Source organism: Labrus mixtus, chromosome 1 (assembly GCF_963584025.1).
Source record: "Labrus mixtus chromosome 1, fLabMix1.1, whole genome shotgun sequence".
In the NCBI taxonomy this organism is placed as follows: domain Eukaryota; kingdom Metazoa; phylum Chordata; class Actinopteri; order Labriformes; family Labridae; genus Labrus; species Labrus mixtus.
Window position 1 is genome coordinate 28,515,169 of NC_083612.1, and position 27,277 is coordinate 28,542,445.

The 27,277-nt window shown below is 39.3% G+C and overlaps 1 protein-coding gene across 1 annotated transcript in view; it reads left to right on the plus strand.

Moving 5' to 3' along the window:
* The window catches only part of ush2a (Usher syndrome 2A (autosomal recessive, mild)), a 193,260-nt gene that overhangs the window by 74,580 nt on the left and 91,403 nt on the right, over positions 1-27,277 (plus strand). Inside the window, exons 31-49 of the mRNA XM_061041049.1 lie at positions 1,477-1,603; positions 2,123-2,224; positions 2,652-2,840; positions 3,387-3,517; positions 3,629-3,908; positions 4,367-4,591; positions 5,253-5,333; positions 6,968-7,156; positions 8,539-8,670; positions 9,502-9,577; positions 9,916-10,001; positions 11,048-11,207; positions 14,841-15,003; positions 15,089-15,236; positions 18,343-18,500; positions 19,572-19,719; positions 21,580-21,735; positions 24,494-24,641; positions 25,766-25,908. Of these exons, the coding sequence (XP_060897032.1) occupies positions 1,477-1,603; positions 2,123-2,224; positions 2,652-2,840; positions 3,387-3,517; positions 3,629-3,908; positions 4,367-4,591; positions 5,253-5,333; positions 6,968-7,156; positions 8,539-8,670; positions 9,502-9,577; positions 9,916-10,001; positions 11,048-11,207; positions 14,841-15,003; positions 15,089-15,236; positions 18,343-18,500; positions 19,572-19,719; positions 21,580-21,735; positions 24,494-24,641; positions 25,766-25,908 (2,842 nt within the window). The remainder of the gene's footprint in view (positions 1-1,476; positions 1,604-2,122; positions 2,225-2,651; positions 2,841-3,386; positions 3,518-3,628; positions 3,909-4,366; positions 4,592-5,252; positions 5,334-6,967; positions 7,157-8,538; positions 8,671-9,501; positions 9,578-9,915; positions 10,002-11,047; positions 11,208-14,840; positions 15,004-15,088; positions 15,237-18,342; positions 18,501-19,571; positions 19,720-21,579; positions 21,736-24,493; positions 24,642-25,765; positions 25,909-27,277) is intronic.

The window sequence follows — 27,277 nt, forward strand, 5'->3', positions numbered from 1 at the left end:
TGCTTTCCGCAGTACACAGAGGTGTTTGTAGCAGCTAGTAACTCCAAGGTCTGTCACATGTATTACACATGTAGCGCTCACACACTGGCTGGTAAGCTGTGACTGTCAGTTTAATGCATTCATAGACGAGTCGCAAACAAACCACATGTACTTTATTCCAAACTACAATGCATCTTTGAACTTCACTTATCTTCAGAGTACTCGTGGCTTTTAGTAAAATCAAGAAAGACTGTGAGGGAGACAATTCTTGCAGTCATTGTGATCTTAGCATAAACATAAAAAAATACGTATCCACCAATAATTTATTTGTGCTTCTTACACGTGCAGTGAGGCCAACAGTTAGCCTTTATGAAGCTTCAGCTCTTTGTTTTTCTATTATAAAACTGAAATCCCATTTTCTTCTTGTCCACTTGTCAAAAGCACACAAACATACACACTCAAATGACCACTCAGGTGTTCAGATTTAAAATAAGAAACAGGACAACAGAGGTGTCCTCAGACTGCAGGTAGCATTGCAGCACACCTACAGTACCTACTGTAACTCTGTGTGACATTGTGGATGCCAAAAGGCGTGAGTGAGTGAGTGAGTGAGTGAGTGAGTGAGTGTGAGTGAGTGAGTGTGTGTGAGTGAATGTGTATATTTGTGTCTGTGTGTGTGTGTGTGTGTGCGCGCGCGTGCGTGCGTGCGTGCGTGCGTGCGTGCGTGCATAACAGACAAAGGCAATAGCCATGTCATTTTAACTTAGTAAAAACTTAAAAGCAGAATTAAACAAAAATCTTGCTTTAGCACAGAACAGCTGGTGTTGATGTTAACCATGTAATCTGAATTTAAATTGTACCCCACACAGTTGAGGTGTAAGAGAAAGATGGGTAGAGAGACTCCTCCCTTGTTGTCTTGTTAAGTAGAGCTGTCTAGCAACGGTAGTAAAGATGTCAAAGGCTGATATACTCTGGCATTCATACATTTATTGATCTCATCATTAAATCTTCATCACTGTGTGTCTGTGTGTGGAGATACAGTATGTTGTCAGTGTTTGTGTGAGTGTGAACATTTTACAAGATTACTCTTTGCCTGCTTGCTAAAAGCTGATCACAACAATGATGTCATACTTAATAGGTAGCAAAAAGCTCTGTAACAACACTTTGATGATTATATGTGCATGTACATGTCCGTCTGAGGTTGGTGTGTGGATGTGTGTGTGTGTGTGTGGGGGGGGGTCATCTAATGTCCAACCTAGTTCACACAGTATAGTAGGAGAAAGAAGTGATGATTTAAATGTTACAAAGTGAATAAGTTTGATTGCACTGTGATTAGAAAAGTGGTCATTTTGAGCTAGAGGTTTTAAATTAACTTTAAAGACCTTTGATCACTGTTAGGAAATAAGCATTAGTCAATTCTCACAAAGCTATGAATGTACAGTAGATATGTTTAAACTCTAACCTTTATGGTGGGTCTTTGTATACATGTGTGTTTAGGGATCAGCAGTGGCTGTGAGTGTACAGGATGATGGAGGGCGCCGCTACAACGATGGACAGTGGCACAGCATCACAGCCATGAGGCGAGGGGCCGTGGGAACAATCGTTGTGAACAATCAATACAGAGGTAACCCTTCTCATATTCATACTGACCACTGTGTGTATCTGCTCGGTGTGTGGGTGTGTGAGTGTAAATGCAAGTGTATGTAGAACGTATGTACGTCTGTTCATGCGAGGATGTGCACATGTGCTTGGATGTAAATCTTGTGAGACTGTATGTGCACTAATGTGTGTTTATATCTATGTAAATCTCTTAGCACTGCATGGAGGTGTTAGTCAGGTTAATCCTATCCACACTGTGTATGATGAGAAAATTACTGCCTCACACACCCACAGAAACACACTTACAAGCCTCAGTTGTTCTCATTTATATTTGTTTTATTTGTTTCTGTGTAAGTCTGAAAATGATCACAACTGTATGAGCATTATCCCTCTCTCTGTTAGACACTACTTTTAATCTTTCTTTTTTTATCCCCTCTCAATTGTATTCTCTCAAATGTGCCACTTTTCTAAATGCTCTTGTTTTGTATCTACTTCTACCCCCCCTACCTACCTTCTACCTTTATCCTACTTCACCTATCCCCAGGTAGTGCATCCGCCTCCAGTGGCAGCACCATCATCGGTGAGAACACAGGGCTGTTCATTGGAGGGCTGCCTGAAGATTTTACTTTGCTAAGAGAGAATTCAGGTAAGTCCATCATTAGCCAAGTATTATTATGCGTCACCCTGACATTTAGATGGATTTGACTGATTTTTTACATCTTACATTTTTTTTGTATACGTTATTGTTTCTCCAGCTAGAAAACAGTATTTCTACAAGGCAAATGGTAGAATTTAGGAAGGCCTATAAACGTTTTAAACTCTACAGGTTGAAGTCCTGCCTAGCTACAACCAGGGCAACTTTTTACCTTCTTAGGATTTGTCATCATTCTCATATGCAGGAAAACATTATTGGTAACTTGGCTTGTCCTCCACATGAGATTAACAGGATGCCAATCACATAAATTAGCAACCACAATTGAGGTTTAAATAACACGTTTTTGCAGTCTAGAAGCATGTAGAGCAACATTTTCTATTGACAATGCTGGTAATTACTCTTCTCCTTTTCTGGCCAGGTGAAGCTCTTCTAGAGCGGCAGGGTTTCTCTGGTTGTCTCAGAGATGTAAGTTTAAAGATGAGTGACAGCCCCTCAGAGGAATGGAAACCTCTGGACTGGGCCAAAGCCACAAAGAAGGTGGCAGCATATGAAAGCTGGGAGGGATGTCCTGTTGAGACTATGGATGGAGCCCATTTTCTGGGTCATGGTAGGATTGTCCAATTGTTGTTGATATTGTAAATTCACATCATGTATTATGTTAACTTACTCCTTTGTATCACAAGGAAAATGTCAAATAACAATATGATGGATATAAGGCATGACAGTTATGGTCATAATGGTACTATAAAGCATTGTGTAGCACATGTGTTATAGAAGACTGACATCATGCAACAAGGTAAACAGCTGAAGAGTTTCTTTGTCAGACTCTGTTCAGATACAACACCAATTAGATGTCTAACACTCTGGAAACACCATATATCTAGTTAGGAATCTTACTTCTGATGCCGGTGATAATGATGTTGTAAATAGGATGATAATCAGTAAATTGGTCTCTGTGAAAAATATCTGTTTCATCAGTGTACATTACCTCCATTAATGCTTTCTGAAAGGGCCTACTCGTCTATTAATCATCTCTGAATATTTGACAAAGCATCTTAACTTTAGGTTAGTCCTGCCTGAAACTTTATACTCTTCAGCTTTTAGACTTGTAATTAATCTCATGTTGCAGAGAATTTTTCCCTCCTTGTCTCAGGTTACTTGGAGCTCGGCCAGGATGTTTTCAATGGAGGAAAGGATTTCGAGATTTCTTTTGATTTCAGAACAGACCAGCTCAATGCAATTTTGCTCTTCACACACAACACACAAACTGAAGACTACATGCTGGTATGGAGCACAGCCACATTTCAAATGATCATTGAAAACTGTACTGAAACTATATGAATGTTTAAACGAGCACAAGTCTGCGATATTCTGTTTATTGTTGTGTGTTTTTAGGTGGAGTTGGAGGGTGGTCTGCTGTCCTACATTATTTCTTCTGAAGGTCACATGACTGAACTCAGCATGTGGGTGGGGCTCAGTTACTGTGATGGAGACTGGAAACAACTTTCATTGGCAAAACGCGGCTCTCTCATCTCTGCTGCAGTCAATGACTGGGCCGAGGAGATGAGGGGGGTGGGAGGAGCAGTGAGGCTGAGAGTCGATTCGCCATTATACTTAGGGGGCATACCCCCAGAGCTCAAACATCCAGCTCTGGACAGCAGAAGTCACAAACATGGTGAGATATATTTACTCAAAAACACAATGTCAAGACATTCACATAATCAGGGGTGTGACTCAGAAAGTGTTGTAGATAATTATTGATGCACCTGTCACTTGCTTGTTAACTCTCCTATCTGCGGCAGCATTTGTATGAACCAACAAGAAGTCATAGTGATTATACTAATATTTCCTAAATGTACAGTATTCAAGCATTGAATCGGAGCATTGAAAATTAGACTGAAATTCAGAGATGAAAGGGGATGAGTTTGGCAAGAGAATAAAACATTTCAACACTATTGTGGATGATGATATGCTTGTGATGATATTTTTTTTGCTTAAAACTGAGGGGAGAAAGATGTATGCCCCTCACATTCTGTCTGTTCTCCCTGTTCTTCTCTGTTTTCCCCCTTTTTCCCCCTCTCCTCTCCTTTCCTTTTCACTCTCCTTCTTCTACTCTCTTTTTCTCTTCCACAGGCCTGGGAGGTTGCATAAGGAGTCTCACCTTACGAAGTGATGAAACACACCCTCCTGTCAGTCAAAGTGTTAATCTCTTTGTTGCCTCCCGTCGCTCAGTAAGAGTCTACTTAGACGGCTGTCCCTCCGGTGAAAGTCGGTATAACTGCAGAGGAAACGATTCAGTGTTGGTGTACAGTGGGAAGACAACTCAAGCCACAGATCATACTCTACAACCTTTTACTGGTAACCATGCACAGCATACACATTTAACTACACCAACGCTACTCTGAGACAGCACTCAGCTCAAAAGGAAGTGTGGAATTATAGCACAATGATGTAGTGATAGACCTCCATCAGATAAAAAACAAACAATACAAAGAATCTTGCATTGATCCTCTAGTCTTTGGTGGATCATCTAATCAAAAAATAGAATGAAAAATAGCACCAGAGTCCATTTGCAATCAGCATCAAGCTCATTACTGATAAGACTCTTGCTTCAGAATGAGAATTATGAAAGCATAGCATTTACTTAAGATTAAAGGATAATGGGTGCTGTGTAGATCATAGACTATACAGTATTTCTTTACGCTGTTTCTTCACATACAGTCATTGTTTCAGCTGAGAAAAAGACGTGCAAAAAAGATGTTGTGTTATTTCTGTGGGCACACTTTGGCTTAAGACAAGTAAAACAAGAATTTGGAAATGGAGAATTTTGTGCATGCATTTTATTATCTACAGCTGATGAATCACTAAAGAGCTAAAAGTTAAAAATGAATTGCGCTTTTTTGTTTAGGTCACACACAGATGTGCCTCCGTTAGGACATTTTAATTTAAGAACTTTGTATCTCCCTGTCCCTTGTATCCCTTCTCAAATGTGCAAACACACACACACAAACCTCTCAAGAGTACCTATACAGGTTCGTAGCCTTGGCCGCTGGAGGGTGGTCTGCGGGACCCTGGCAAAGAGGGCGCAGCAGAAGCAAAGGTAATCTGTCATATTTCTGAAGAAAGTTTGTGTGTTTCTGTGTTTTACAGACCATTATGTCTACAGCTAGATTTGATGACTTTTTATATACATACCAGTATATACATATATATATATATATATATATATATATATATATATATGTATATATATATATATGTATGTATATATATATATTTCTTTGCTATCGTCTCTCATGAAAAACACACACTCAAAACTCATACAAGCGCAACATTTGCTTTGGCGTCTCATTTTCTTTCAATCTTTCTACCACTCTAATAGTAAGAGAGAACAATAAATCTCAGGTATTAGCATACTGCCTCTTCACAAGTGTGTGTTCCCTATATAATGTATGTTCCTTCAGTGTGCTTTGTAATCTGTTTTGGTATTTCATTTACAAAACCACTTAAAATAAATCTGCCCTAATTGACTGAATCTATTAAAATTGCATTATTTAAACCCGTTCAACAAGGAGTAAATATCCCTGCTTGTCGACTAGTTTTAAGTGTTTCTTTTTGGGTGTAAAACCACTGCTATGTTATACAGTTACTGAGCTGGTGATATCATATGAGCCTGACGGTATGAGAGATTGATAAGGCCTCTTCAAAGGGCATCCCAGTAAAAGGCTGTTAACCCAGAATGGCCTGTGTGCTCCCCTGTGTATTATAAAGCTCCTCGTTAGTAGTGAACGATACACTGGTAGGTCTCAGTGTGCCATGCTATGACCAGAGAGAGGAATGACAGAGAGGAAGGGAGAAAGTGCTAAAAACATTTAGAAGCAAAGAGAAAGCGATGCAGAGAGGACAAGAAACTGAGAGGAAATATTTGAGGAAGGAGGAGGAAGAAGGAGCAGAAAGTCAAATAAGGAGAATAGAGTGAGAGGTGATAAGGAACGATACATGGTGAGTTAGTAATGAATGAAGGAACAGAAGGTTGTGCAAAAACAGGAATTTGTAGGAAAAGCTGATGTGGAGATGGGTGCTAAAACCAAACAGCACACCAGGCTAGATTAAAATTAAGTGGATGAAAGACACACGGAAAATACATTTGTCAGCATTTATAAACCATTTATAAGCTGTTTATGAGCGATGTTTGTCTCACAGAAATAAGTGATCTGCAACCTGTAAAGTAAACTCCAAGATGAGTGAGTGAGGGGACAGATGCAAAGCAAAATACGGGGAGGAAGGGAGACGGATAATAAAGGCAGAAGAGATGGGAGTGAGGGGGGTAGAAGGAGCCAGACCATCCTGAACTACTGAGAGAGAAAGAAGGGGAGTGCTAAAGAGAAGGAGGGAGGCTGATTGCTGTGAAATATAGCTCAGAATGAATGGCTGGCTGTATTAAATCAGTGCTGAAAAAGTTACTACACTCATAAATACTATTTATGCTAATGGTAAGGTATGATTTACTGAGCCTATTAAAACAGAGAGATGGGGGAAGCTTTTTCTTTAACCTCATGTGCTCTCGACCACTTGTTTTGCTTCTTTCTTACATATTTTCATTTTTTGTTCTTTTTATTTGACATACATTGCATTTGTTGTGACATTTCTTTCTCCTTTTTGGCTTTGTTGCGGTTACATTTATTTTCTTCTCTTCTCCTCACTTTTCTTCTCCCTCTCTCGCCCTCTGTTTAGTACCTGGGTTTGTACCACCTCCTTCCACTGTGAAGAGCTTGAACGGCTTCAGTGCCCAGGTGAGCTGGTTGCCTCCCACAGGTGACACCAGAGGGTTGATTGACCGATATGAGTTAAAGGCCTATAATAGAGACCAACCAGAGGTACAACCCATCACAGCCACATATCTGGCTAATGGAAACTTCACAGGTAAAAAAACCACACATACCTTTGAACGTTTAACTCTAAGAACATGTTTAATAGTGGAATAATGTATGCTATGTAACCGCACAGGGGGCAGCAGTAATATGTGAGGAACAAACTGTTTGTTTCTTACATACACAAACTTGCTGTAACTAACAAAAACAGCAAAAACTTTGATAAATGTGGATCATTTTTGAAAAACCTTATTTAATGTCTAGTTATCCTATGTAGGTGCTTTTGGCTGGTTTACTTCCACCTTTTGTGAGATATGTTAAGGTCAACAATCACACTGCCTTTTCCCTTCTGTCTCACATACAAACATATATACACACACATACTGTCCCAGGCAAGCCTGTTAATGTCTCCTTGGCAAGTCCCCAGCTTTAGGAGACTGTCTCCATTTGGAACAAGACACTCAGGACTACCCCAATGATGTCATACCCTGGCATCGCTCCTTCTTCTCTCTCTCTCTTTCTGTTGCTACTTTTTCGATCTTCCCTCACTTCATCTTTTATGATGATGATGATGATGTCTGCATCCGCGGCTGCTATTCGTCCCTCCTCTCGTCCACTCTCCATGTCTCCAGGCAAATATGAAGATGAGCTCTCCATCTCTCTCAGAGTCTCTCTTCCGTCCCCCCATTCCCTCCCTCTCTCTTTGCCAGACATTAAGTCCACCATGATAAGGCTTCTTGTTAATTTATGATGGCCTCAACACCTGACTGCAGAATTACACCAACGGCTAAAAAACACAGAAAGCAAATGAGGGTGTAATGGCATCGGAGTGGGGCCCTGGCCCCTAATTGAATTAAAAGAATGGGTAACGGGGAGAGAGAGAGAGAGAGACGGAGAGACAGGGTAACTGGGCACCCAGGGTGAGAGAAGTTGGAGGGGTGGGAGAAAAGAGCGGGGACGTGAAAGAGTGACTTAGAAAAATACTGAAAGAACCGTAGAGGGCACAGACGTCTAGGACAAAAAAACATCACAGCGAGACAAGTGAAAATTTACAATTAGAGTAGACTATCGTTGTTGCCAAACGCAGGAAGTTTGCTTAGCAACAGCAGCTGATGGAAACAAGTATAGCATCTAAATTGCATCAATGAAGAATAGGGATACAAACTTTAGAAACAAAAGGAGTTTACATACTTTATAAAGGGGACAGAAAAAGACATTCAGCCAGAAAGGCAGAGTTGTCACAAAGGAGTGTTTTAGATCTTTCAAATCAATATACATATACACAAATGCATGTTGCAAAAATCTTCAGCATTCTGAGTTACCAACTCAGTGAAGTAAAGCCCAAACTTACAGTCTCCCTTGGAATAAAATTCTCTCTGTCTGTTTTTTTCTGTCTGCCACTCTCTGACAAGTTCACACTCTCCTCATCTCCAGGTGTGCTGCCAGGTCTCACTCCATCCACTCGATATGTTATCACTGTTAGTGCCTGTAGCCCGTTTGGCTGCACTGAGAGTCTTTATGAAAACACTGGCAATTTGAGATCAAGCCTCACAACCCCAGAGGAAGGTAAGTGTGTAAAGCACAAATATGAATACACATATGAATCAACAAACCTGTAAACATAAAATACAAGACAAGAAAAAAGAGTTAAATTGCAGCTGAGTGAAAGAAAAAGAACAGAGGAATATTGTTGTAATTTGGAAGGTCAGCGTGGGAAGCTTAAGAATAAAAAAGGAAGTGGAAGAGGGGAAAAAGATTTTTCTTCATATGTTAGTCACTACATTAATCTGTGTCATACTAACTGGCCTTGTTGGGAAGATAATGTGACGGCAGGGGTCACTGCAGAGACGGCAAAAATCAATCTGAAGTAAAAGAAAAAAACAGATTACTGTATTGATTCTCACTGAGCACACAGTTAAGACACTGAACTGTGTTAGGAAGACAGGAGACAGAACTTATTTATTACTTTTTGTCCTCAGTCTATTTTTCATACAAAGAACCTCACATGGTCACATTTTCACTCACTGTCCTGTAAGAGAGAGGAATTTTTTTTAAATACTTTTCAGTAGATCAAGTAACAGAGAAAACTTAAACTCTGTTTTTCTTGCAGTGTTGTGAATGAGATTTTAGATGAGATTTCACAATGTGCAAAAAATATTTCAAGTCAGGTGTCTGTGATAAGCTTAAGGTTTATGCATTTAATGTTGTTTTAAGCTATTTTTCAAATGTGTTTGATTTGCATAACTATAAGATATTGACTCTTACATGTTTCAAACTGTACTGCAAGTTGAATTAATTAAAAAAGAATAATTTATCACTTGCTTCCATTTGCTCATATAAACCCCTACATATTTGATCAGACTTCGTAAAAAACAAATATTTATTTTTAAATTTCAGCTCCAGACGCTGTCTATCCTCCAACCGCAGTCTCATCCCCGTCAGCTCTTTATCTTACCTGGGAACCTCCAGCAAGGTTATACCAACACACTCACACTTAGCCATCATCTTTCTCACCTCCAAACCACTTTGAATTTAGCTTATGTGTAAATGATTAAGTACATACATAACCTATTAAGATGTAAAATATTTTAAAACATATAGCATTGTGACTTCTCTGATTTGAATTCAAGCAATGAAAAGAAAAATGTTCTTAATCTGTATCTGCATCTTGTAATTGCCTTTTAAGCATTAACATGTTTTCATCTGGAATGAATTGTTGTCATATAACACAACAGTGTTGAACATCAAAATAGTATATGTTCAATATGACAATATTATTACCCTCATTTAACTGTTTTGTTTCAATGACAGGCCCAATGGAGGCATTACAGAGTACCTCCTCTATCACGACAACCAAATGGTCTACAGGGGAAAAGACAAACAACACAACATCACTGGTAAAGAGGGGAGAACGTGTGTGTGTGTGTGTACTTTTATGTGTGTGTGTTTTGCAGAATGACTGGAGGGATGGGGCCTTGTGCAAAGAGAAGGGGAAGAGTGAAGAAAAGCAAAATGGAGTGGGGGATTAGCATTTGAAAGAGGAAGGAGCATCTCAGCCCTTACCCAGGGAATAACACTTTGAAAAGAGCGCTAAACACACACTCACACATAAATGAAAATGAGGCAGCGGAGAAACAAAGAAATCTAAACATAAGTGAACATGCATGCACACAGTTTGCTTTGAAAGCTCTCACTAAAGAAGACTTAAAGAAGGTACTAAACACATGTCAGACCACTGAGACTAGAGTGCTGCACCAGGACGCAAACAGATACATACACTAAGACACGCACACACAACACACACAGAAATGCACATACACACGCACTCCCAATGGTAAATGTTCACACATACGGCCTACACAAGTGTACACAGGAGAGTCATTCCTATATGGTATTTATATGAGCAGAATACATTATATTGGACTTCTTTAAACACTCACACTCACTCACATGGTTAGCAAAACACCACAGTGCCCAACACTGTAAGTGTGTGTCTTTGTAAGTTAATGATTGCATGAGAGCACATATTATCCATGCTGGGTTAATAATGCTGAGTGTCTGATGTGCACAGTGATTGGAGGGATTAGGGATGCAGTAATTATACAGTATGGGCGAGAATAGATCATGTAACAGAGAGATTGCAACAGTAAAACAGATGGAGGAAAGTTTTGAGGCACAGATAGACATTAAAAGAGAAACAACAAGAGCTAAAAAGAGAATGGTGATTTATTTCTGTTAAAAAAACAGAAATAATTATGTGTTTAAGAGATAAATGAGGGTCAAATCCCCTCACAACAACACAATGTTAGAGCAATTTATACTGTACATATAATGAAGTCCAAGGTTTTGTAGTACACATTTGAGAAATAGACATACACATATAGATCTATAATTTTTTTTACATAGGTGTTTGTGTGTGTGTGTGTGTGTTTTTTTTTTACAGGTCTTGGTGTGTATTCTGCCCATGTGTTTGCACTGAGTACTTGCACCTTAGTGGGCTGCACCAACAGTTCACAAGCTACTTTGCTGACCTCTCAGCTTCCTCCTGGGCCTCTACAAGCACCAACCCTCACCCTGCTTGACTCACGAACTATTCTGGTGGAGTACGTTTGCACACTCAAACACACTCACTCACACACACACACACACACACACACACACACACACACACACACACACACACACACGCGCACACACATTTATGTATACTGGTGCTGTGCATATGTAAGTACATCAAGACTTAAATGCAGTTAAATAATAGGTAGAAAAAATGTCAGGAAAATAATAAAGCTGTGTGATGCATCTAATGGCGCTGTATATGTAAAGAAAGTTCACTAAAGATATTTGATTTTTCTAGAAGAGTATGTGTTTTTGTGTGTATGTGAGCGAGAGAGGGAGAGAAAGAGAGAGAGGTGAGTAAGTTTCACAGGAAAACAGTAGGCAAATGTTTGTACATACAGTTTATGAGTAGGTCCAAGTCAGTGGTCGACACGGAGACAGAGGCAGTGACCTTCTGCAGTTATGTTTACCATTCACAATATTCTTCTGCACTTGACCTTTCACCTCTGGAGTGAAGAGACGGGGGAAGATAGATCTCTGCACTTTCTCCATCATGTTTATGTGCAAATGTCCCTGGCTTGGAGTGTGTGTGAGTGAGTCAATCTGCGTGAAAGCCATTAGTGTCCTGACGGTCACTTACAGTGGGACACACCGCAGGAGGGCACAGTGCCACTCTTACACGAGCACACACAATCACAGTCACAGGCATATCCACATACGCTAAAAACAATGGACAGAGAAAGAGGATGGTTTAGGGAGGGATATGAAAGCCCAGTGTTTTAGAGTGAAATAATAAGTGTGTGATTAAGATGTGATGATCCTGTTTATGCTTTGAGCTGTGCACACCTACATACAGGTATAGCAGTCTGACTGAACTGTACGAGTCTTTCATTCCTGTTTTTTTCCCATCTCTTAAATGTGTTGAGAATTTTTAGGAGAATGTTAATACTCCAGGTCTGATTTACAAAACGTATACAGGCCTTCTTATTTACAGACTTCAGTATTTATCCTAAATCAAATACTTTTTAAAGGGGAGAAATCAGTTATTCTGTATTCTTTTTACACTGGAAAAAGAATACAGAAAGACAATCCAGGATGGGGGAGTAAAGCTAGGTTAGAAAAACGACTATTACTGGTGATATTATTAGAAGAAGTTGTATTATTTATTTTCCACGATACGTGGTAAAGCAGAAATGACTTGGCTGCCTTTGTAAAGCACTTTGTGGCATTGGTTTTGAAAAGTGCTCTATAAATAAATGTATAATAATAATAGAGTATTCTTTTTTTAATAGTAGTATTAGTACCATAAGTATTAGTATTATTAAAGGTTGATACATATCAGGTTACTAGTGCCTTTTAATGTAGAATTCCTTTCAATCAAATATAAAAACATATTGACAGATATTTAACCATTTCTGTCCTGTATGAGGCCTTTAATGCCCAATAAAGTTAACAGGCTTTATTTAAAGGTGATCTATTATCTGCAAACAGGTCACTGCGTTTAAGAGAATTTGCCGTGTGAAATACATATCCATTTTGACTGCTGTTTGAGTATGGATAGGTATCATACCATGAGCCTTCAAAATATGTTCCAGCAATATATTCACCAGGTGTGGGAAGGATGCGTATTGCCTTGTTAGCACATTGGTAATAGACAGAGGTTAGGAGATCATCATTGGTCAATACCTCTCTATTGTGTCTGTGGGAAAAGCTGAGAGAGTGAGAGGAAGAGAACAACAGAGAATATGAAAACAGAGGGAGTGGACATTGAGAAAGGGAAATCTTTTTTTGCTTGTTTTAAAGAGAGATACAAGGAAATGTAAATGTTTTTAAAAAGTTAAATATAGATAGATAGATGGATAGAGAGAGAGAGAGAGAGAGGGAGAGAGAGATACAGAGTTTGTAGGACTTATTTCCTGACCTCACCTAACACCACCTCTCAAAACGCATTCATACTCACAGAAGTTTTTAGTATCTTAAAGTGCTTTAAGTAATTTTTTTTCTATAGAGTGCAATTTAGACGTAAGCATGAGAGAAAGGAAAGAGTTGCAGGAGTTAGGTGGACACTTTACACAGTTTGCTGTGTAATTTGAGCTTCATGCATCATAAGTGCATGGTTTTCAATTTAACACGTCTTTTTACCAATTATTTCAAAATACACTTTGAAAACCCGGTTTTGAGAAATCCTTACCACAATGAATTATTATGCAGATTATTGCAACTCCTCTTTGATTTAGTTTCTCAAAGGTGGACATACATCACACGGCCAATCGACAGCATATCAATCTTATAATAAACGTGATAGATTAGCCACCGTGGCTAATTGTGTGCTAACACACACTCATCATTCATTCAAAAACTGGCTTTTAATGATTGGGACCAAGAAAGGAATCCATCACTTATTAAAATGGCCCCCCTCTTAAACCACGCCGGGAGCGCCAACTTACTCTCAGGGATTTATGAGAATTGCAAAACTATTTATAACTCATGAATGAGTGTTCCTTTTGTTCAGATTGATAAACTGTCTGATTTGATTTTTAGTTGGAGAAAGAAATTATCAGATACATTAAGGAAGAGAAAAAAAGTATATTATTGCCCACTTATTGTAATAATATAATTACAGAACTTTATTTTGAAAAGTTTTGTTATGCAAAATAGATCAGAGACAAAAAACATGCAACAATAAAAGTCTTGTGATAAGATGTTGATCACCTGCTGTTAAAGTACAGCAGCTCCTTTATTATGATACATGAAAAAAGTACTATGGCAATTGAATTAATGAATCAGAAATAAAGATCTTACTTTTATTCTTATAGTCCAATAAGCACATCTTGGATTAGGTAGACATTGCATCATAGTTCACATTTTGTAATGGGTAGTCTTCGTGTTTCTATTTATAAATAATGCCTCTTGTTCTCCATCCTCCCTCTCCCTCTCTGTTGGGGATGACCTTCCTGTTCTTAATATAGAAAAGAAGACACCCCTATCTCACAAAGGAAACTGTGTGTGAGAAACCTTAGATCTTAACACATGCACACATTCACACTCATGCAACACAAGCAGAGAAATCAGGTGCAGTCATAGGAAAAAAGGACTGAGTGATTACATGTCATCCTTTTTAACTTATAAATACATCAACTAAAAAAATGGTAAAAAATTAGCAAAACTTCCAATTAACATAATTTCAGAATTTGTGTATCCAAGGACGACAAGTGGTTATTGTATGTGATGGTGTGTTAAACATGTAGAGTTCATGTCAAAAGGTCTGGTATTTGTACTACAGTGATATAAATCACAATTAAACATCAACTTATAGCTATATGGGACACTCATAATTCTTGACTTGAGATTTTTACGTGTTTTAAATAATTTCTCCACAACAAAGCAGCATTAGCCGTTTGCGGCTGAACAGAAAAATGTGCTGTTTTGTTGAGTTTATAGTTTTGGTGTCCTCAGTTTGTTGTAACTTATTTTGGATAATGAGATTAACTTGACATAATTTCTCTTTGATAATATAGTGGATTAAAGTCAAACGGTTCTCTTTGAAATGCAGCAAAGGTGTCTTAGAATAAATATCCCTCTAAATGTAATCATCAGGCCCCGGAATTCTGAAGTCGTTAAGTGGAGTAAATATAATTGTTCCTTTCATTTCTGCTGGTTCCTTTATCCCTCTGCAGGTGGTCCCGTCCCTCTCAGGTCAACGGTGTTTTAGAGTTTTATTCCATCTTCCTGTCACGTGACAGTGCAGAACCTGTGCTGGCCTATAACAGCTCAGACCTTTTTGAAGACCACACGCTCCGCAATCTTACCCCAGGAACAGCTTACACCATCACATATGCAGTAGGTGCTCTTCTCTTTCAACTTTTTGATTTGAATTATACAGTCGTCCATATATATTAATTGTGTGTTGGATGTGTTTTCTAAGGCATGCACAGGAGGTGGGTGTACCCTTAGCCCTCCCAGCCGAGCTCAGACTGAAGAAAGCACCCCAGAAAGTGTTCCTGCTCCGCTGGTCGCCCATTTGTCCCCAAATACTATCAACATCAGCTGGACACCTCCTGACACTCCGAATGGTGAGAAGGAAAACACAGCCGGCACATACAGCCAAATGCATTGCTAAAAAATACAAATTACACATGATCAATTATCAGGAGTGAAATTAAAGATAAAGTTACATTTGTTTTAAATACATGCAAACACATACCTGTTCAGTACAACCTTTTTTTTTTTTAGGCACTTTGAAGATATCACTATTGTAAACAGTTTGTGAGATCGGTTTTTAGTTTTGATTTTGAATACATGAAGTCAATCATTACCTTAACCAACTCTTAAAGGGATTTAAAGACTGGCATCGAGGAATCCAGTAAAACAGGAGAACATTTCACTTTGTACTGACAGCAGCAAAGCATGGAGATCGAGGCTGCAAATCATAGAGAGAAACAGTTAAGAGTAAAGTGAAACAGGAAGAGAAACCAAAAGCAGAGGTCATAAAGGACTAAGAGAGAGAGGAGAAAGAGACAAAGACAAGGGAGAGATCATACAGTTTGAGACAGAGACTAACGGAGAGCCAGACTGAGAGGGCAGTGCTTCAGCTTGCTCCTTTAAGTGGATGAAAAGTGCTCCCTTTTGACTGAATGGAGTACTGCAGGCTGAAGGCACACGGACTCACTGTGAGCACCTTTCTCTCTTCGTGTCCTCCAATCCTCCTACCTTCATCCTATTTACTCGCAGCCAATTAATATCCACTGAACAGAGGTTGACAAAAATATATGTTTGAGCATATATTTGTTTGAAATCTGACTATTTGCTTGACTATTTATTTGTATTTAGCTTTTGTGGGCTTTAGGGAGAAGACAGTAAAGTAGTAATCGGAAGAATTTCTTGAATCCAGGAAACAGTTTGGGAATGAAAATGTATTAATTTAAACCTGTATAGTAAGTTCTTGTGTTTACATCTCAAAATATTGCACACAGTTCACAAAAAACAATGAGAGCAGCTTCTCTGGGCCTGCCTCGCTCAATCATATATATAGTTTTACATTTAAATTTGTATTGCAACTTTTGGAAATAAGTGCATTCAACACTTTGCATTATGCAATTACGTAAGTGTATTAGAATTTTTATCCAAATGTTTGAACCAAAAACCATGAAAAAAGCTTGCAGGAAATACCTTCAATGCGCAGTGAAACTTAAGGCACACACATGTTACGGGTAAAACATGAACCATGGGCAGCAGGATCCCCGGTTCAAGTCCTGTCAGGGGCATATTGCACTCTACTCTCTATTTCTTGTTGTCACTACACTGTCTTTGATAAAACTATTAAAAAGGTCAATACATACTTAATGCAATAGTATGTCTTTCTGTCCGTAGTAAAATGGTACATTGTTAAATACCTCTTGAAAACTAAAATCAATAGTTTCAGGGAGCATTATTTAGCATATAGGGATGTGAAAATTTAGGTTTTTATATTAATATAGCATTAACTTAATTACAAAGGACTATATTAACAAATGAACATCAAACCAAACAAAATGAATTGAGTGTTGTGAGGATTTCAAAGTCTCTAACATACAACACACTGCCACATATTATCAAATGTTGCTGCCATGCTCGTTAAAGTATGTGTAATTCCATAATGTATGTGTGAGTGTAATGTGAATCGTGTGTGTTTTACGCTTAATGCCACATGAGTGCATTTCGCACCATAAACCCTGCGATGTGTGTGCATATTAGCCTGGATAAATTACTTAAAGCTTTTCTCATCTGATGACAGAAATTTATAACAAGGAGACACTTAATCATGATTACCCGATTATCTCATGCTTAAAAAGCTTTAATTTTTGCTTAAAAGGGGAGAGGAGCTCAGTGCCTTTTCTCTCTTTTTTCATAAATGGACGGCAACAATGACGATGATGATGGTGATGGGTTCCAGAGGAGTGAGATTCTGTGTCTCTCCCCCTTTCTCCCCAATTCCGCAGGGATTTGTGGGGGATAATCCTCTCGGGGATTAGGTCGGGGCAACACGCAGACAAAGAGGGGAAATAAGCCTGTTATGCATTCACTGCTTCATTTCCCAACCTGTCTTTATTACAACCTATACTGATATGGGCTTATTCACACACACAAGCACACAGAGAGTGTGCACACATATACACACACACTCTCTCACACACATGTGATTGGCCACATTAAGAGCTTCCTGGATGTAGTTGGCGTCCGTGGGGTTTTTGTGTCTTCATTTCCCTGATAGGTGTGTATATCTGTATTGAGCAATAATAAAACCCACACATGATTAAAGCAGAATAGACTCTTAGTTCTTAGCACTGATCTTTTGAGCCCCCTGTATGCATTTTTATTAAGGAAAAGCACATTTGGCACCGTACTGTTTCATTTTTTTATTAGATGGATGTAATGTAATGTAATTGTGCCCGTGTATGTGTGTGTGTGTGTGTTGGATTGGACCTGTGTGAGTTCCCATCTAAGTGTGTGTACCTGTCTCCGTGCTCATGTGGTTATTGTCCATGTGGACAGTGGTGTCTGTGTATACACACCTATTATTACCCACGTGTGTTAGTGCATGTTCCCTTTAGTACTTCTGTCCTTTAGAGGGCCTTTATCCTGATAGAGCTGATGGTTACATTTGTAATTTCACAGTTCTGTTTTTCATCATTGGATCACATTAGAACACATTGACTGGCAGGTCTGGAACCCCTAAGTCAGTTTTCATTTGCATTGTAATCCAATGACCCAGACTGCATCTCAACATAGTGAAGCCTCAACACAGTCGTATTATTTCTGGTTGATCATCTTCAAGGGTGAAAAAAAAACTGTTTCAATCTAAAAAAGACTTATCCTGCAAATGATGTAAAAATAGTAAAACACTCAGATAAAGATTCAGAGATATGTAGTCACACCACTTCACATTCATGTTTATTTGAACAGGCAGTCGATGAATGAAACCCATGGGTAATGTTTGTGAGGAGAGAGTATTGTCTGCTACATAGAAATAATCATGTCTATTTGGAATCTTTACTTTTTTTATACAGTGACTCACAAACGCTCCAGTCATCAGTGGCCCAGCTACAAACACAGACTTGCTGTTGCATAAAATCAGTGTGTTGTTATTTCTTATTTTAACTTCCTACAGTATATGTCATAACCAGAAATGATCTTTTCCAGGTATTATAATCAGCTATGGTCTCTGGCTGGATGGAGTTCTCATTTTAAACTCGAGTTCCTCTCAGAGGTTCTTTGTGGTGGAGGGACTCTCACCGTGGAGCCGACATGTGCTCAGACTGCAGGCCTGTACAGCACAGGGCTGTGGAAAGGGGCCAATGGTTAGTGGATTTTTTTCTAGTAAATTAAGACAAAAAAAACTAAGACATGAATTAGTGAATACATCAATGTGCATTATTCTTTGTGACATCTCTGAAGATTGGCTTGCTCTCTAAGACTATATATTGTAGTGTAGTTTTGTTTACCTTTGTAATGTTAAACTACTGCGTAAACTGCAACACTCACATTTTTTATCATGCAGATTTTTGCTGTTGCTAAAGAACAAACAAAAACACAGATATGAACATGGTACCTACTGAGACATTCACAAAGTGAATGTGGGTTTAGCATGTGTGTGCGTCTGTGTGTCACCGGGTGTCATAAAGGTGATCGATCCTCTCAGCTCAATAACGAGGGTCGGCGTGGCAACAGTGACATTTGGTAGGAAATGCCACTCCACTCCCAACGATGCCTCAGACGAGAGGCCATATTTTGGGGCATTTTTCCAATACAGACGCCATGTTTTGTCACACAGCAGGAGAACTGCTGACACAGCAGAACAGGAGGAGAGAAGGGCGGGAGGGGAGGGGTAGGAACGAGATGAAGGAATGAAGAGGAGGAGATGACAAGGTGGATGGGGAAAGTAGAAGAAAGGATTCGGGGAAAGAGTGAGTTTAGGGATAAAAGAGTGAAATGATGAGGATAGAGTAAATGGTCAGTGGGAAATGAGAGATGAGGTGAACAGTGAGGATGTGAAGGGCAGAAGGGTGTAAGAATGTGATTGGAGAAGAGAGAAGAGGAATATGGCAAAAAAGAAAGGAAGGAAGGAAAAGACAAAAAGGTGATCTAACTAAAGGCAGAAGATATAACTCACAACAGTTCCAATTATTTTATTGATCTACTCATTGAAATACACCATCATTATGACCTTTATCAATCACGAGGAGATTTTGTTATTTGTCATTGTATAGTTTGGAATGATATCTTCTCCAGTTGGATGGATGAGGTTGTGGATAAAGAGAATTATTGTAAAAAATTCATATATTTTTAATGTAAATATTATATAGTTCTTGGGTTTCTTTTTGTTTTCTCATGGTCATAATTATGCATGTTGTTGTTTTTTCATAAATTAGGTGGAGCTGCGTACATTAGAGATGGCCCCAGACGGCCCTATACTGCTGGAACTGACCAATCAGAGCTCTAGATCACTCCGAGCCCGCTGGACTGCACCACCTAGACCAAATGGGAACCTCAGCTACACACTGTACTACAAAAGCAAAGGTAACACATCATCAGTACTCTCTCATTCACACGCAGACACGCTCACATCACTTAAACTCTAAACCCTGAAAACACACATAACAGCTGCTGACATACAGAAAATTTTGCAATGCATTTCAAGATACACATGCACTGGAATGTACACATGTGTAAGCAATACAAAGTTTCATACATTCAAAATTAGAAGTGTTTCTAGTGATTTGGCTTCATGCAAATAAAAAGAAAATCATTCATTTGAAAGTATGTGTTTATGGTCAGCTAAAGTTGTGAATTCTGTTCATCAATACAAACTAAGCGCATCAACTTACAGTGGAAACTGACTTGGTAAATATATCTTGACTTACATGCAGCATGTGACTAAAACGTCCAACATAAAGTGAAAAAACGTCATATTGTGTTGAGCGAATCGGAGACATCCTAACACCAATACATGAATCAACCATAAATGAAAAGTAATGTCCATCTTGTTTACAACATTATTTTAGGTTCCTAGCACACTTATGATGCCATGTCTGGCAGCTTGGTCTTCTTCTGCAATGCTTTGATTGAATCTGACTTTTATGAAGCTTGTTAATAGTGTGAAGTAATAGATATTTCTGCACCTATTGGATAATAAAGTTCTAACTCTAATTTGAATTCTTTTTTTGAAGATTTTTCTACATTTGAAAAACATGAGTACTTGTTTAGTTATCTCAAGCTTAGAAACACACAAAAAAGTTCTCTTGCTGTCTGCCACTTCTACTGAAAGTCTGTGACTGCTGCATTCTCATATTCTCATAACTTTATTATGTTCAGAAAGAAAACCTCTCCCATGAACAAACCAGAAAGGTTGGACAGGATTCACAGTAGGATCTGTTGTCTTCATAGGGAGGCACATTTTCTCCTAAAACACATGTGTACACAAACACTCTCCAACAATGCAGACTTAGGCTGAAAGTCAGGCATGAAAGACGGGAAGTGAAAGAAGGAGATATGAAAACCAGAGTGTTGCAGAAAAGACAGTTTGTTTCATTGCCAGTGACTTGAGAGAGGAGATGATGTAGGAGTCCAGCCCAAAAATGAAGTAGGAAGATGGAAGGAAGAACAAAGACTAGTTGTGGTAAACAAGGGTATATAGAGAATGGAGAGATGAGAAGCTCATACCTCCACAGATGTGTTCGAAAAGATTGCAGGTAAAAAGAAAATAAGACTTGAAGAAGAACAAAACAGCGGATGAGTCTAACAAGATGGAAGAGGAGAAGTGGACATGGGAAGAAAAGGGTGAAGAAGAAAATTGAACAAGATGAGAACAGGAGCATGGGGAGAGAGGAGAACACACACACTCACACACTTACTTAAACATATTCACAAAGTGCTCACTCTGGCAGACGCGCGCGCGCACACACACACATACACACACACAGTCAGGGACTTTGATCTGCGCCTCACAGAGGAACAGAGATTAATATGAGTGTGGAGAAGGATAGAAGAGGTGTGGAAAAACGAGAGAGATGGTGTTTCGCTCTAGTTACCCACAACCCCTTGTTTCTTTGATACACACGGCCTTCATCAGTTCACAGAGAACTGATGTGTGTGTGTGTCCATCTAAATATATTGGATAGGCTTACATGTTGTAACTTTCTGATCCCTTTTCTTTGACTATCCTTGCATAACCTCAATCTGGAGAGCTCTCTCTGTTTTGATCACTCTCAGTTAATCTCAGTCAGTCTTTCACTCTTTCAATCCCTCACCCATTCTCCTCTTCCTTTTTACGTATCCTTTATTGCCAGCAGACTTATGTGATTGACATAACTCTTCTTCTCCTTCCTGTTTTGCCCAACACCTGACATGTCTCTCTCCCTCTGTGACTCTAACTCTTAGATGGTGATGGTGTGTTGGATGGAAGTACAGCAGCAGGCAGCTGGTTGTCTGTGACCGACCTGCAGCCTTACACCAACTACAGCTTCTGGATCAGGGGTTGCAACACACAGGGTTGTGTCGAGAGCCTGCCACACAATGTTACCACGCCTCCAGCAGGTACACACACCCTTGAACAAAAAAAATCACAGATAAAAAAAGGGACAGAACACACAATAAAACTTTACTTTGACTGAAATTTAAGACTGCACATTGTAAATACAAGCCTTGATCAGATATATACTGATATTAAAAATAACAAACGCCTATCTCACACTAAATTACGTATGTTCAGATTTATGATAATTTTACACACAGAGCATGAACCATTGTAACATTTTCACATCATTACACAGATTTTTATTGCTGTTGTTCCGAACTGAAAAGGTTAATTTTTTCTAGGTTCTGATGCCAAATAAAAAATTTTTTTAGTAGAACTGTTGAACCCCCCCCCCCCCCACACACACACACACACGCACACACGCACACACACAGATCATTGATTTTACTTAATGGTCTGAACACACAAAACTGATTTACATAAAGGGGTTGTGTGTGTGTGTGTGTGTGTGTGTGTGTGTGTGTGTGTGTGTGTACTTGTTATTGTTCAGGCTGATTGTGAATACTCATAAATGTCAGAGCTGATCAGAGCAGTCTGGTGATACTGGAATCCAAGCAGCAACACGTACTAATAAGACACACATTTACTACTTTATCTTATGATGAGAAAAAGTGATTAATGCATACAAAGGAACGCACACACACACCACACCCATGTCTCTGTGAGAGAACAACAAAAGACAGAGTACGGAAAGTTCTACTCTTCAAGTTCAAAACAAAGGCATAAGAAAGTATAAATTTTAAATACCAGACGTTTCCTCTCTTTCTATCTCTCTTTCTACCTCTGTGCCTCTGGCATCTCTTTAGACTTCTTTAAGGCAAACTGTCTTTATGCGTCCTTGTTTCATGAAAGAACAGAGAGCAGATAGTGGAGCAAGAGACAGAAGAGCAGAGGAGGAGGAGAGCAGAGAGAGAGAGAAGTGAACATAAAAGTGCATAGTTTAAAACGATTAGTGACACCTCTGATATTGTACCTGCTAACACACCATGAAAGAGACACAGTGTGTGCCTTTGTGATGTATGTGTTTTGTGTGAGCGTGTCTGTGTGTGTATGTGCGTCAGATAGGCACAAATCAACGCGTTTCAGGAATTTCACACGCGCACACACACACATGCACACACACACACACACACACACACACACACACACACACACACACACACACTCTCTCTCTCTCTCTCTCTCTCTCTCTTACTGTTTCTTTTTCAGGGGAATGGCCATTTGCTGTGTGCAATAGGCAACTTCCTTATTAAAAACTGGAAACTATGAACAGACATTAAAGAGTCCTTAACATAATTTAATTATGTGTTCATCTCATAATTGATCAAGTAATTTGTTTTAAAAACAAAAATTACAAAGGCACAGTATTTGTTGAATTGGCATGAAACTGAAATATACACAGAAGACATTTCTATACAAAATTACTGATTGCAGGCTAACATTAAGAAGTGTGCAAATAGTGCTTCCCCAGCCCCAACACCTTTCTTACAAACCGACACAACTGAAGAAAAAAGATAGAAGAACAAATTGAAAGACAACAGAAAAAGGTTGGACAGTCCTGTATTTATCAGCCAACTTGAAAGATAAGTTGGACATTAGGCCACTAACAAAACCGACAACAGTGTCACAGGTGTGCCTTAAAATGCACAAACAGACAGATACACACAATTGTGTTTTTTGATGGGTCATTTATGCGCAAAAAGAAGAGCTCCATGTATTTCTCTGTATGTACAATGATAATGAATGTGAACAAGATGGATGATTTATGTCGGTGAACCACCACTAATATTATTCTGAATCAATCAGCTTTCAAAGAGCTTTTTGACACTTTTCTTTCTTTTCTGTGTGTGTGTGTGTGTGTGTGTGTGTGTGTGTGTGTGTGTGTGTGTGTGTGTGTGTGTGTGTGTGTGTGTGTGTGTGTGCGTGCGTGCGTGTGTGTGTGTGTATTTGTGTTTGCAAAAGCCATCTGTGGCACAAGATGTCTTCAGCAATCAGTGTTGTTGTAGTGGAAAGAGAGCGGTTTGTTTGATTGAAGGGTCACTTTATACATCGGAGAGCCTACTCATTTTTCACATAGTCAACTCTACAGTCACACTCACTTTGCACTTCTATTTGTTGTCTTTTTTTTTTCTTTTGTGTCCTCACATCTTCTCTGTTTCTGTTAAGAGCCCGGCTATCATACAGAATCAAGACGTTTTCACTGATTCTCCAACACACGCTGTATGGTTACATGCTCAGCTGAAAAGAGGGACACTATTGAAATGTTGAGGTCGACGCTGTGTGTGTTTGTGTGCATCTTTGTGTGTGTTTATGAATGTGAATGTATGTTGGGAAAAAAGTATGAGTCAATGAAGTGGTTGTATATCAGTAATCTGACACCTCTTTGTGGCTCCTGCACACTTCTTTGCAGAGAATCCTTTTTGTTTGGCTCTTTTCTCCTACCATCTCTTCCTCATCACTCTTCTCTTACTTCTTTTTTTTGAACGGCCATTCTTAGATGAAGAACAGGTGCCTGTGTTTGGGATGTTGTTTTCGTCACTTATTACTCACTTAACCTTTATATCAAGTTACTGTTGTTATTTTCTTATTTCTTGCTATCTTTTTCTTTTATTCCTCAACTGTCCTTATTTTACGCCAAACCACCTCTATCCTTCCTTCATCAACTCTTCTTTCCTTCTGTCTACCTCTCAACCTCTTCCCTCTCTCACTCTCTCTCTCTCGCTCTCTTTCACTTGTTCACTCTTTCTCTCTGCATAGCCCCTGATGGGTTGTCTCCGCCGAGGTTGGCTCGTGCTGCTTGTACCAGTCTGAATGTATCCTGGTCCGCCCCCACCCACTCCAATGCACCAGGCCCACTCCGTTACAGTCTACAAATGAGGACATCCCCACACAGGCCTGTGATAAGGTGAGGGGTTAAAACCTACAGTCACAGAATAAAAAACAAGTGGACAAGTTTGCTCCCTGCTGTCCACGTTGAGCACTTGTGGTCTGAAAAACAGGACCCTTGATTATAAAGAGCAAAAAGACAATGATAGAAAACCAGCTGTCCTAGATACACATGACATATATATGCACCTACAACATAGTTACATACACATATGCATACACATGTAGATATCAAGGGGTGCATTATACAGCACAGCTGAATATGTCACATCAATATGACAGACTATCAGAAAAACAGAGAGGAAACGGGCTGGAGAGACGGGGGGCAGAGTCAAAAAGACAAAAAATCAAAGAGCTGAGCAGGGAGAGAGTGAGGCAGAAAAAATGTGATAGAATAAAAAGAGAGAGAGGGTGTGCATCTGATATGTATTCATTACATGCTTCCTGACAACAAATTGCAATTTAATCCAAGAAGAGGAGGCTCTCATTCTGTGGTAATAAATAAATGACTAGCTACATGTATTATATATCAGACAGCCATGCCCTCCTCCTCCTCTGCTATGGAAATCTCATTGTTCTCTGATTTATTCATTCATTCATCCCTTCTATCCATCTGATGCTAAATGGTCAACGGTCCCTCATTTATGACAATATTCTTTTACTTTGTCCTAGATTCCCTTTGTATGATTATGTGATGCGGTATCAGGTATGACATGGGAATGTGATGAGAGGTTTGAAAATATTGTGAACATTGCCAAGAGAGTCACTATCGACACTATCTTCTCTATTGATACTATTATGACCTTTAGAAAGAATGCCTTAGAATTCACATAAAACAGATGAAACATGGCCATGAAATCAAATTTACACCAATTTAGAAAAATAAACTATGGCCAAACCATGGTCAGTTATGTTCAGTACAAAACTGTACCTGTGCAGAAGTCACCTTGAGCAACTAGAGGTATGACCACCAAAATCACTTATTGTGCCAGAAATGGAAATCAACGAATGTATAGCCCTATTCCTTATGTATTTTGTTAAAAGAATGTTTGCAGTTTTAAAGTTTTGTAACCTCAGTAACTACTTTGTACCATGTAGTCATTAAATTACACAGGAAATTAATTTGTGTCCATTGTCTCCTAGGATCTTAGAAAATACAACAGACACCTTTTCCCATCTAATAGAGGGTCTGTCACCGTACACGCAGTACATGCTTCGAGTGGCAGTTTCACACACCCATGGGCAGACTGTCGGGCCCTGGGCAACCCTGCGCACCACAGAGGACAGTAAGTAAACTCATACACACAAGTGCAAAATGTAACATACATGTTGCAGTACACATTACTGCACTTAAACATATGTTTCATTGAGCACTGACAACAATAATAAAGACATTACAATTATTGTTGGGTCAGATAAACTCTCCCTGCTGTACTGTAGGCTACCTGTGATTGTAAGGACTGTGTTTTATACTGATTTGTGCTGCCTGGGTGCTTGTGTCAGCAGTCTAGCAGAGTTTTGCAAGTGACTGTTTGGCAGGTGGCTGGCAGCAGCAGCTGGCTGTTAGTTGGCCTCTGCCGTCAGTTGGCTGTCAGTGCTGCTGAGTCAAAGTTAAACTCAAAGAGCCTGATGGGTCCACTGATTTTAGGTGATTATCTAAACAATAGCCTCATACATTAAACATATGGTCTGTGGTGTGAAAAACAGAGTCCCTGCCCAGTTTTCTTTTATTTCTGTAAAGTCTCCAAGGTTTTATTTTATCAAAATGTATTACTGTCTGAAGGTGGTAAATATGATCAAGACACTAAGAATGAAATACAGAGACAAACAGGTGACAAGAAGGGGATGTTGGAAGCACTTGCACACGCAGGATTGGATAAAACCCACTGACAGAGTGAGATTTGCATACTGTAAGGTGTGTGTCTGTGTGTGAGTGACCTAGCCAGTGTCATTGTGGGCTAATTGCTGTAATAGAATCATATTAGCCACTGGAACAGCCTCCTCAGTGCAAAGTTATAAATTAATTAGTACCACGCTATTATCACATACATTATCATTAAGCAGCTGAGATTTGCATACTTGTGCATGTACACAAACAGAAATGTGTATGTGCACATACACAATTGCAGTAACACCCACTGATGCACACACACAAAACCATTCAGTTACACACAATTGCAGGCTTTTAGGATGCCTTAAATTATGGCCTTATGCTTTTCTCATCACTTTTCAGAATTTGACTCCCTCTAGCAGTCGCACACAAACACTTACACACACACACATGGAAGGACACACACACACACACACACACACACACACACACACACACACACACACACAGAGGCCTCAGAGCACAGAGTCTCTCTTGAAAAAAGTCGATATGCTTTTATAGCATGTTAAGGTGGACACTATTTGTGTTTTTGTATGTGTGTTTGTTTACTTCAGTCTGTTGTATGTGAAATTAATGATGTGTTTGATCCTCTCCATGTGTTTTGTGTGTGTGTGTGTGTGTGTGTGTGTGTGTGTGTGTGTGTGTGTGTAGGTGTGTGGACTGTAATAGATGTGTCCATTCGGTCACACTGTGCCCCATCGTTCAAAGCTCCATCCCTCTCTCTGCCTCTCTCTGGCCCCCTCATACACACGTACACACTGAGA